Here is a 12489-nt window from a genome sequence, read left to right on the forward strand (position 1 = left end):
ACGGAACATCTATCTTTCCTTCCATCTTTCTATGTCCAGACTGTCTATTTCTGTCTCTGTGTCTCTCCGTCTCTTTATATTTGTGTTATTAGCCTTAGACCTTAGGTCCCCCTGTGCCTATCTGCAGACACATTGGGCAGCATTTATTGTTAGCAGTAGCATACAAATCAGATATACGAAGAAAATGGACTCCGAGTATGATAAGGGCAAGAGTAAGTAACAATTTATCAAACTACTCTTGATACTCAAAAAAATCCCTTCCCCACGGTCCAGGCGAACTGCTGCACAACACGATGGAGTTCGGAAACAACTGGAGGATGACGGGAGCGGAGGAGACCTGTCCGTTCGTCCCGTTCGACACGCCCGGAACTTGCGCAGGAGTACCGTCGGACGATCTGCAGGTTTGTCACAACTAACATGTGCACCGCGTGTCACACGAAAAATGCACGAGACTTAAACGAGAATTACGCGGCTTTTACACGGCTTTAACACGCGTTTCTTACGAAAAATACACGGCTTTCACAAGATTCTTTCACGAGATTTGCACGCATGCGAATGGGAAGTTCGAGATCTGTACTATAGTTATCGTTTTGTGGATAATCTACGATTTTCCCAAGGAATTTCCACTGTATCCTAATGAATTGAATTAAACACGAAAGCAAACATATCAAGTTGTAAGTGAAATAGTTTACGTTTTAGGTCTCAGTTAATCTTGCAATAAATGAATGTTTCCCTGTTGTTGTTTTTTCTAGGAGTTTTTCCAGATCTGCAGTGTTCTCTCGGAAAGCGCCGACTTCAGGCCCTGCCGAAACGCCATGGACCCGACTCCGTACATCCACGCATGCGTGTCGGACCTGTGCAGCTGTGCCTACGAGTCACGTGACGAATGCCTGTGTAGCGCGCTCACCCAGTACTCCCGCGCATGCGCACACAGCGAGGTGGTCCTGTCCTGGAGATCTCAAGATTTCTGCTGTAAGTCAATCCTTAATTTGCTGTAGTTATATTATTTTCTTTATAATGAGTTTGCTCAGTGAAAAGGTACATATATCACTTCTAGGCACTGAACTCACTTCAACAGCATTTCTTCTCCCAAAATCAGAAATATCAAGCTTAGGCAAATTTAGCAAATCTACAGGGCAATTAGAAAGTAAAGCATCGGTAACCTTTGTCTAGTGATTTGTGCTAGTGGATTTCTTAAAAGATAAAAAAAAAACATAAAATTCTTTAGTACTAGATTAATTGCTAGCTTGTGATAGGTCCATACTCTTGAAAATTGTAAGTCATGTAATCCAGTTGTGGTACGGTTTAATATCTTTTGATACTATATTAAGAATTGCTTCATCCTAGCGTCGTCTACTTTAAGGTTATATAAGGAATCTTAAATGTTACCTGCTCGGAAACCGGAATCACAATTATTTGGCTGCCAGGGCACGAGTGTCCGGCGGGAAAGATTCACGAGGAGTGCGGCACCGCCTGTCCGCGGACCTGCCGCAACCTGGACTCCAGCTACGCCTGCGCAGAACACTGCGTGGACGGGTGCTTCTGTCCGTCCGGCACGGTGCATCATGGCGACGCCTGCGTGCCGGGGGCGAACTGCAGCTGTCTGCACAACGGCAGGGAGTACCAGCCCGGCCAGACCACCAGACAGGGATGCAACCAATGGTAAGGACAACTATCTAGTCTGGTAAAGTGGCAAGATGTAGGTCCTCATAGAAAGACAATGGCGGATACAGCCCATAACCATAGCTGCTCAATTCATGGATTATATCACATACAAAGACGTAATGGGTTTTAGATTGTGCTCATCTATTGGAAAAATGATAAGTTTCTGTCATGGTCTTATTCCATATCAATGTTGGCTTTTAAGACTTAATTTCTTAAACATAAAAAAACATAGTAAGCGTGTGTTTGGATTTCAGCTTCTGTGAAGGTGGAAGGTGGACATGTACAGAACACGACTGCCCAGGTAAGTACTGTTCGAGTACAACATTCTTCATTTTTTTTTGCGTCGTAGCTTTCTATGACTATTGTCATCTGGAGCATCCTTTGCCAATACTGAATGTTTCAGTAGTTTTTGATGACACGTATATAGTACGCGTATATATGAAATCATGACTGTTTCCCCACCCAGCTACTTGCTCGGCTACCGGAGATCCCCACTACGAGTCGTTTGACGGGCGGCGCTTCACGTTCATGGGAGACTGTCAGTACGTGCTGGCCAAGGTAGGGACGACATTCTTATATGTCAACGATAAAAGAAAAAGTGAGGTCGTGTGGCGTAGCGGCAGCGTTCTCGACTCGGAACCAGAGGCCCCGGGTTCGAGTCCTGACATGCCACCGATCTTGTGCCCTTGGGAAAGGCACTTAACACGACTTTCCTCACTTCGCTCAGGTGTAAATGAGTATTGTCCTGTCCCTGTGTTGGTGGCGGCATTAATATAAGTGAAAAAAACTTGAGTGTGCCGTCACCACGTCTTGTGATTGCTTGTTTCGGAATATTAAAAAAAAAATAAATAAAAGAAAAAAATGTCAACAAGTCCTCTAACATGTGTTTACAGTAGTGGAAGTTGTAACGTTTTGGTTTTTTTTAAGAAAAAAGAAGAGAATCTTCGGCTAATGTGTAGTTTACGGCCCAACTTTTAACTTTGTCTGCTCGTAGCGCTAGTTGTGCAACGACGCCATTTTACGTGCGCGGGCATGTGGCGATTAAACCGCTCGGTGAATCTTCAAAGACAATTCAAACTCTACCACTGGATAAATCAATGTCATATGAGATGACTTCTGGAAATAATATTCGTAATTTATCCAGGAGTAGAGTATGATTTGTCTTTGAACATTGCCTTCATCAACGTAAGAAGAGAATATCTTCACAAGCAACAATGCATGAACCTTTCGCAGGACTGTGGAAGCGGACTGTTCACCGTCTACACAGAAAACCTGCCCTGTGGGCTGGACTCGGCCGTCACCTGCACCAAGACCGCCACCATCGTCCTGAAGTCCTCCGGGAAGAACGTCATGGTGACGTTTCACCAGGGAGGGGCCGTCAGCGTGGCTAACGTCGGCGTCACACTGCCGTATGTTCAAGGTAAGAAAATAGATCATATACAGTAGAGTGTGAAACCAGTATGGAGCAGTGTACATGTGTTTTGTTTGTTTCGCGTAATCAGTCAACAGCCTTTAGGCGCATCACACCAGTTACGGTAAGTACAAGCTTCGATGTGGACTGGAATATTAACCCACTCGAAGTGTGGCTCTCCTCAAATGATGGGACCTCCAGTTTTATGTCCCATTCGAGAGGATGTCCCTAACCGAAGCTAGGAACTCATTTTCACTTGAGTCGAGTGAGGAAATAGGCCTTGGTGCCTTTCCCAAGGGCACAACATTGGGGCCTGCCAGGGTATCGAACCTAGAGTCAACAACGTTAACCCCAACCACTAGATCACCTTGCCACCTGTGTGTGTGTGTGTGTGTTTGTGTGTGTGTGTGCGTGTACGTACAGCATAGATGTATATGCTGTGTGTGTGTGTGTGTGTGTGTGTGTGTGTGTGTGTGTGTGTATTGGGGGTTGTAAAAACAGGAACCACCTACTTCAGCTTACGTCGGTTGATAATTGAATGTCAATGTTGATGCCAATGTTACCGTAGATGACATCATCATCCATCGCTCCTCGTCCATGTTCGTGTCGCTGACGTCATCGATCGGCCTGATCGTTGAGTGGGACGGCGAGACCCGGATGTACGTCACCGTCAGCCCGGAGTTCAAGGTACGACCGCAGCAAAACGTGTTTCACTGTCCGATTATTTATGTTTTAGAGATAGTCATGTAATCGTGAGGCATTTATGATACCAATGGCAAATATTTTGCTATGAAAATTGTATAAACATTAGTCCTTACCTTACCTTACCTTCCATGTCCTCTTATCAGGGCTGTTTTCACTGTCCTTGAGGGAGAAAAAAATCACAAGGTTTATTCAGATGTTATGCTGCCTTGATGCTCTAAATTTTTACGTTCAAGTCTGACGTACCGATACATAGGGATACAAAATCCTGGAGGTTTGACTTTCGAGATACATATGATAGCTAACCAAACAAATCAGCCTTCTGCTCGTTTTCTGGTGGTCTAGGAATCTGTAATAATTTTTCCACATGTAGGGCAAAACGTGCGGACTTTGTGGAAACTTCAACGGGAACCAGATGGACGACTTCACGGTGAAAGGTCTGCCCGAGACGTCCGTGGCGGCCTTCGGCAACAGCTGGAAGGCAAACGCAGACTGCCTGGACGTACCCAGGGACCAGATCCTGGAGGCTTGTGCGGTGAACACACAAAGAGGTAACTGTGTTCTATTATGAATATAGCTGCAAATGTTCTAACTTTACGATGATGTTTCTTGTCGAACATTGTAAGACTGATGTACCCACCAATTTGGTTTTTAACAATCTGGTTGCAAGAACAACCAAAATACAGAACGATTTCCTTGGATGAATCGACGCGTGATGCTCAAACGCGAACAGTTGTTGATTTTGGCCACATTTTCATTTATCGGTTGCCTTTCAGCTCTTAGCTCTTTCTGCTGTTACATAAGATATGTAGATAATAAACAAGGTTTCACTGACACAATTTTGATTTCCTTACCTCCAGCTGACTACGCCGATTCCATGTGTGGCGTCATCAACAGTCCCATCTTTGCTGCCTGTCATCTGGTTGTGCGACCAGACCCATACTTCAAGGTAGATAACCCTGTGAAACACATAATGGATTCCTGATTTTTGATCAGTCATTCCAATTTTCATACTTCTTGTGGCATTCTTAATGTGATAATCTAATTCCATTCCATCCAAACCGTCATTGACTGGCGTAAAACCATTTAATGGTCATTCTACATATCATGTATGGATCACACAAGTCATCTGCTTGCCCGATAGGAGTGTCTGTTTGACGTGTGTGAGTGTGAGATGGGGGAGAGGTGTCTCTGCTCCGCTGTGGCTAACTACGCGCGAGCCTGTGCCAAGAACTACGTCCCTGTGGAGTGGAGATCACCAGAACTATGCCGTAAGTGCAAACTACTGTACTACTGTCTGCTGCTAACCTGCAGAAAGTCTTGAAGCATAAGCCCGAATGTAACGTTACCAATAACAGTAACTTTGATTTGTTGCACACATGCAGTTCTACTTCACACATGTCACTTTCAAGATCTCCGATATTCTTGAACAAAGTCGTATTATTTTGATGTTTGTACACAGAACAATGACAATGGGTTTACTCAGCAGCATTCACGAGCAAATACATTTATTTGCACACTCTGTAAAGTGTTAAACCTGAAGTGTATTTTCTTGTGTTCCAGCTGTTGAGTGCAGTGGCGGACAGGAGATGCAGCAGTGTGGGTCCTCCTGTACGTCCACCTGCAGGTCCCTGTCTGACCCCATCCAGGGGTGTGACGACGAGTGTGTGGAGGGATGCAACTGTCCACAAGGTACGGGGATCACAATACTATCACATATACCTTCATGATACAAATGTAGCACAGGAAAGAAAGTTTTGAGAGATATAGACACAGTAAATGAGTAATCTTTAGACTGAACAGTACCACAAGGTTAATTCTTATTGTATGAACACAATGACATGAACAACATCAACATGCAAATAGCATCGTACCATTGGCTATACTTACTGGAGACTATCGGTTGTGTTTTTATTAGCCTGTAGCTATGATACGAGGTTCGGAAAAGCATTGGCCAGGCCAAACGGATTGCAGCTAACTGTTATTATGACTTCAGGAATGTACCTGGATGAGGATGACAACTGTGTTCTCCCGTCGGAGTGCCCCTGTTACCACCACGGAGAACTCTACAGACCGAATGAGGCCATCCATAGGAAGGGATCAACATGGTGAGTTGGATGGTGCTCTCGATAGGCTGTATTGACCAAGGAGAAGAAGCAAACAATGAAACGAACCAAACAAGTCATAGGAAGATAACCTCACAGGGAGACGTTTCAACGTTAATGTTTGGACCTAAGGATTGTTATAAGAATAATGTAAGTGACAGGAAGATGTGAGTTGGTACTCATTTGACGTAACGTTTTTCTTTTCAGCTACTGCCAGGATGGTGTCATGGAGTGCTATGATTCCTCAGTCCAACCAACGGATGACAAGGCTGTGGGAGGACTTCGCGATCGAGAAGGTAGGTGCTACATTATAATGTTAGGTTTAGATCGACAATTGGTTGTACTGTGTGCTTGATAGAGTTCGCGCCACGGATGCATGGTTATTATTTGGATAACCAGGCATTGGTGTTTACACTTTGACCTTTCAAGCCCGGGTCACTTATGTGCCCTGGTTACCCAGATAGTGAACCGTACACCACGGTGTTACCGATTGTCGATCTTTGCACATGAAAGATGGTTTTGAGCAGTGTCTGATTTGTTTTGGGTGATTATATGGCGCCAATTTCAGGAACTGTATTAATAAACTTATAAATAATTAATGAGTTCCCTAATAAATGAGTTCCCCAAGTAACCAGATCCAACAAGAGCCTCATCCCCTATTTCATTACTGGGCTATACTTTCTCACTTATTTGTTTTCCTTGCCATTGCAGGTCGCTTTGCCATGTGCATACCGCCGTTCTTCTTCTTCAGCTGTTTTGCCAACCCTGGCTCCAAGGGCACAGAGTGCAGGGCGACATGTCAGAACATGCACATCATCGACCAGTGCATCTCCAACCAGTGCATCTCAGGTACATGATGTTGTACACAATATCCCTGGAGATTCTTTATAATTCTTTGCTTGACGGTCATAAAACACAGCACTTAACAGAGCTATATAATTATGGTTGCTGCCTACTAGGGATAGGATAAGGAATTGTTTTGTGCCTTACACTACGAGATACTGATTCCAATGTACATTTTGCAGGATGCATGTGTCCAGGAGGTCTGGTACAGGTCGGCTATGAGTGCGTCCTCCCCTATGAGTGCCCTTGTTACCACAACGGACAAAGCTACCAATCGGGAGAGACCATTCAAATGGACTGCAATCAATGGTAAACGATATGGACTTCTTATCAATAGTCAGATGTAACCATGTCACTAGAAGAATGAGGTTAACTAAGTTGATAAAATCTCCCCATGGAGAATCTATCGTGGCATGTGTATCATCCATAGCAGGGAAACGTGACTTTCTTAATCTTGCCATCGACGTACTGTAGGCAACATGATAGACCGTAACTCAAGCACAAGCCTCGGTGTTTGGCCCTCATTGGATCTCTGTGTCGCATCTTTTGACTACCTTCTCTTTTAGCAGCTGAAGAAGGATGGCGGATATCATCTGAAAGCTTCTGTGTTTAAAAGCTTGAGTTGTGTGTATCAATCTAAATATTCCTGAGTTTCACCATCTTTTGTCCCTACAGTACGTGTCAGGGTGGAGACTGGCAGTGTTCTGCACAGGACTGCACGGGGACCTGCACCGCGTACGGACAGGCGCACCACATCACGTTCGACGGGTTCCGCTACCATTTCTACGGAACCTGCACTTACGAATTCGCCACGGTGGGGATGTCATTTCATCTTGCAACTATCTGTTGAACAATCATAACGTTTGGCATGCCAAAAATAGAATAAAATAACACGAATGCTGCTAGGGTGTGTCTTTGTTTACTTACAATAACACCTGATGTTTCAGGACTTCTGTGGTGGCAGGGAAGGAACCTTCCGCGTGCACATACAGAACGAACTCTGCGGTTTGTTTGGAGCGACCTGCATCAAGACTGTCACCATCAAGTTACAAACTGTACAGATCATTTTCTACAAAGACCGACCGAGAGAGCCGGAGGTTCGCCCGTTGCCGGGTATACACGACCCGTGCCTCAGTGTAACCTACAACTTTAGACGTAAGTTGTGTTCATTGTCTCTGCGCTACATACTGGCCAATACTGGCGCAATGTCGCCTTCTCCTTCGGTGTACACACCAAGATCGTCGCGTATTCGCCCCCAACGTTGTTTAGTAAAATGCCCTTAAGTGTTTGATAAGAATCAGTGATTGGTAATTTTGGTGTGGTTTTTGTTGTAGTCGATATTCTATTGTATATGTTCAAGTGCCTGACCTTTTGCTGCTTGACTTAAATCACAGGAGTTGGATTTTTCCTGATCCTGACGACCGACCATGGTCTGACCGTGATGTGGGACTTCGGAACCCGTGTGTACGTCATGCTGGCCCCACAATTCAGGTAATACTGGAAACGACAGATGCTGTTACAATTACACCCAGTAATGTACTTATTATCTTCAACTCACTTGCCGAAACCGACTGTTGTTGTCAGCCGCCAACGCAAAGGAATGGTTGCGAGACTCGTGATGCCAAAACAGCACGTAATCATTTGATTGATTTGATTTATTGAAATTGCAAACAGTACAATACTTGTGGGCCACAGGCAGCGTAGGCTGGTGTTGTAACCCATACATCATGATCAAGAAGATTGAAATTATCACTTAATTTGATGGGCTTATTAGAATGAGATATAAGATCACACGTCGTCTCATTAGAATGGATGTAGTGCACCTTTGCTTGATCCTTAAAAATGGCTTCATGAAAGCTAATCTGTGTTACATGTTTAAAGTGATAACTTTGAATCCATCACAAAGAATGGTTCTCATCTAGAGCTTTCGACCAGTCAATCTGTAGACTGACCCATTGAGGAAGTGACCAGAGTAACTTGTCGAAAGCTCTAGGTGATGAGAACCATTCTTTGTGTTGGATCGAAAATTTTACCTTTCAACACATTATAATGGCCGTTCATGTTACAGAGGAAAGGTGTGTGGTCTGTGTGGAAACTTTGACGGGAACCAGGCGAATGACTTCACCACCAGGGCCCTGGACATCGCCGTGCAGCCGGAGCAGTTCGCGGCCAGCTGGCAGGTAAATGTGACATAAGGCACTTCATGTTCTATTAAGCTAGACTTGTAGGAAGCACATGTACTGGTAAATCTCTAAAAGCTACAGCAAGAACACTTAATTTTCTTTCTTTTTCATCATGTAAATCTAGAATAAATATTACAGTAACTACAGTAGAATCTGTGTAGAATTCCTCACAACATTTCTATCGAAACACTGCCATTTCATTATCATACATGTATTGTCATATGTGTTCTTTCGAAAATGTGATAATCTTAATGTTCCTACATGTTCCGTTCTTCTTTCAGGTGAACCCATTGTGTGTGACAACCCTCATGAATGAAGAAGAGAATGCCACCGCGTTATGGCTCAGTCCATGCCTGCTCAACCGCCACCGCGTCCCCTGGGCACGGCGACAGTGCGCCATCATACATGCAGCTGTCTTCCAACCGTGCCATTCCACGGTAATGTTTTCTTCTTCAAACCAAACAGATGCACATGTACATAGATAATTCTGCAGTAGTTAGCATCATTGATAGCTATCCTTTCGTGTTTCGCCTGAATGTTCTGAGAGTTCTGGATCATACTTACCTGCTATGATTCGATGTATTATGATTTCTGAGCACGGCGATGCAATCCACTGAGTTCATGAGATGACGAAACGTACCGTTTTGACCACGCGATCTAAATTCCAAAGAATAATAGACCAGTTTTAGAGAGTCTCAAAGCACACACGCAGTTCCTCGTATTGCCGTTTCAAAGTCAAATGGAGTGGTAAATGAATAGTATAATAGTACACAGAATTTAATCTGTCCATTATCTTGATTCGTCATAGATTGACCCCTATCCTTGGTACGAAGCCTGTGTTGATGACTCCTGTGCATGCGACATTGGAGGGGACTGTGAGTGCTTCTGTACCGCCGTGGCAGCATACGCACATGCCTGTGGAGAGGCTGGTATCCCTATCAGATGGCGTACTCCAGAATTGTGCCGTAAGAATGCCTTCGTTATCGTTCCTTAGTTCGTTACTGTTGACCATATCAGCAAAGCGTAAGTGTATGAGTAGCCACTTATACGTAGATGAAAGGTCTTGTTTTAAGAACACCAGACATAAATATGATATTGCATGGTAGAAAATACTCCTTTGCCAAACATTTGCCACATTTGTCAGTGCCCCCGAAGTAGTAGACATACTGAATGTATACTAGAAAATACCACAGTGTAGAAATTGTGTTAAGCCTGTAACAAACGTATGGCATCTTTATATTGCTTATTCCACATACAGCCACACAGTGTGAAGACTACAATACAGAGGAAGGTGACTGTGTCTGGCACTACCATCCATGCGGACAACCATGTGCAGAAACCTGTCAGAACGAAGAATGGCACGAATGTACTCTACCGTGCCTCGCGGGTTGTCACCCCACCTGTCCAAACGGCACCTTGTTGAATGAGTACACACGAGAGTGTGTTGAAGTGTGTCCTACAACATTGCCTGTGATACCGCAAACATGTACAACCACCCCGCCAGTTGAAACTACAACTCCGACTTCAACCACACCAGGAACCACCACTCCAGGAACCACAACACCAGGAACCACCACTCCAGGAACCACTACTCCAGGAACCACCACTCCAACCACACCCACTACTACGACTTGCCCTCCTTGCTACGAGTACGGCAATGTAATACCGGTGAGCTAATATCTTGTTTATACTGTTACATTTTGTTGTTGCCATATCCTCTTGTAAGAATTTTTTCCGTTTTAAGTCTGTGACGAATGTTCAAAGTTCAAAATAGCCTTGAGTTCTTACTAAACATGGGCTTTAGGTCAAGCTGAACCGTGCCAAGTCAAGAATATAATGCTGATATATTTGTTGAGTATAAAGTAACGTCAGATATTGTATTATACCTTTCAGAGTGGAGAATCATGGATCCGTGACTGTAAGAGCTGCACCTGTCAGTGTGGAGAAGTTTGGTGTGACCCTGTGCCATGTCCGCCGGTTCCTCCATGTCCAGACGGATCCGATCCGGTATACTTGGATCCTGAATACGTGGGGGACCCTGACAACCCCTGCTGCCCGATTGGAATATGCGTAGGTAAGAAGCTTCAAATGTCTAAAGTTGCGCAAGGCGTATATCGTGATCAATGCTGGTGTGTGTGTTCTGACATTTTGTTAACTACCGAATACACAGAAGATGACACAATTAAGAGCGACATGCTCGTCTAATTATTTAAAAGTAATGTATGCCAAAGACAGAAGCCAGGAAACTTGCATGTGAAGGATATCGATCAGTCCTTTACAATTTCTGGAAACTATTTTTTTCTTATTGCTTAATACCGAACTATACACCTAAATCACCACTCCAGGAACACCCACTCCAACCACTCCAGAAACCACGACTCCAACCACACCAGAAACCACGACTTCAACCACACCAGAAACCACCACTCCAACCACACCAGGAACCACGACTCCAACCACTCCAGAAACCACGACTCCAACCACTCCAGAAACCACGACTCCAACCACTCCAGAAACCACGACTCCAACCACTCCAGAAACCACGACTCCAACCACACCAGGAACCACGACTCCAACCACAACTCTCCACCCTTGCTGTGCGTGGTCAGAGTGGATGAATTCTGATACTATTATCGATACGACCGATAACGAAACTTACCCTCACCTGAGGGAACACTACTACAGTTTTTGTTGGCAGCCGACCGAAATTCAGTGTAGAACAGCGGATGTGAATTCCGAAGGTAATCACCTGACCGTTGCTGAAGCCGGACAGGTGGGTGTAATATGCGATGCTTCGGTCGGACTGCTTTGCCGTGGTGAACTGCAGCTCGAAACGCACGTAAAGGTGTGCTTGGACTATGAAGTGCGCGTGCTGTGTTGTGACCTTTGCACTACAGAAGGTACAGCAACAACAGAAGGTACCACAACAACCGAACGTACCACAACAACAGAAGGTATCCCAACTACCGTCTCAACAGAAGGCACAACTACAGTCTCAACAACACCAGGAACCACCACTCCAACCACACCCACGATCACATGCCCTCCTTGTTACGTGTATGGCAATGTAATACCGGTGAGCTATGTAATGCCTTGTTTATACTATTACATTTTGTTGAGGTCATATATTATTGTAAGAATGTTTTCAGATTTCAGTCTGTGACAAATGTTCAAAGTTCAAAGTAACCTTTCTACTAAACATTGCTTGTCTCTGATGGGCTGTAGGTAAAACTGAACCGTGCCAAGTCAAAAATATAGGCTGACATATTTGTTGAGTATGCAGCAACATCAGATATTGTTTCATACCTTTCAGAGTGGACAATCATGGATCCGTGACTGTAAGACCTGCACCTGCCAGTGTGGAGAAGTTTGGTGTGACCCTGTGCAATGTCCAACGGTTCCAGTGCCTTCATGTATAAACGGACAAACATTGATATACGTGGAGGACCCTGACAACCCCTGCTGCACGATTGGAATATGCGTAGGTAAGAAGCTTCAAATGTCTAAAGTTGCGCAAGGCGTATGAGGTGAGTAATGCTGGTGTGTGTGTTGTAACTTCTTGTTAATTACAGAATACACA

General features: G+C 44.5%; 1 protein-coding gene across 1 annotated transcript in view; it reads left to right on the forward strand.

The window, feature by feature from the left end:
• The window catches only part of LOC109484403 (mucin-5B-like), a 41465-nt gene that overhangs the window by 11753 nt on the left and 17223 nt on the right, over nt 1-12489 (forward strand). The window contains exons 14-35 of the mRNA XM_019787651.1: nt 274-401; nt 753-972; nt 1428-1662; nt 1920-1966; nt 2132-2223; nt 2899-3085; nt 3645-3763; nt 4152-4329; nt 4639-4727; nt 4923-5049; nt 5342-5470; nt 5775-5886; nt 6091-6179; nt 6595-6732; nt 6909-7035; nt 7402-7540; nt 7674-7881; nt 8121-8217; nt 8795-8906; nt 9191-9346; nt 9718-9874; nt 10168-10577. Coding sequence (XP_019643210.1) covers nt 274-401; nt 753-972; nt 1428-1662; nt 1920-1966; nt 2132-2223; nt 2899-3085; nt 3645-3763; nt 4152-4329; nt 4639-4727; nt 4923-5049; nt 5342-5470; nt 5775-5886; nt 6091-6179; nt 6595-6732; nt 6909-7035; nt 7402-7540; nt 7674-7881; nt 8121-8217; nt 8795-8906; nt 9191-9346; nt 9718-9874; nt 10168-10577 — 3296 coding nt within the window. The remainder of the gene's footprint in view (nt 1-273; nt 402-752; nt 973-1427; nt 1663-1919; nt 1967-2131; nt 2224-2898; nt 3086-3644; nt 3764-4151; nt 4330-4638; nt 4728-4922; nt 5050-5341; nt 5471-5774; nt 5887-6090; nt 6180-6594; nt 6733-6908; nt 7036-7401; nt 7541-7673; nt 7882-8120; nt 8218-8794; nt 8907-9190; nt 9347-9717; nt 9875-10167; nt 10578-12489) is intronic.

The sequence above is a fragment of the Branchiostoma belcheri genome, unplaced genomic scaffold, assembly GCF_001625305.1.
Source record: "Branchiostoma belcheri isolate BF01 breed outbred unplaced genomic scaffold, Haploidv18h27 scaffold7, whole genome shotgun sequence".
Taxonomy (NCBI): Eukaryota; Metazoa; Chordata; class Leptocardii; order Amphioxiformes; family Branchiostomatidae; genus Branchiostoma; species Branchiostoma belcheri.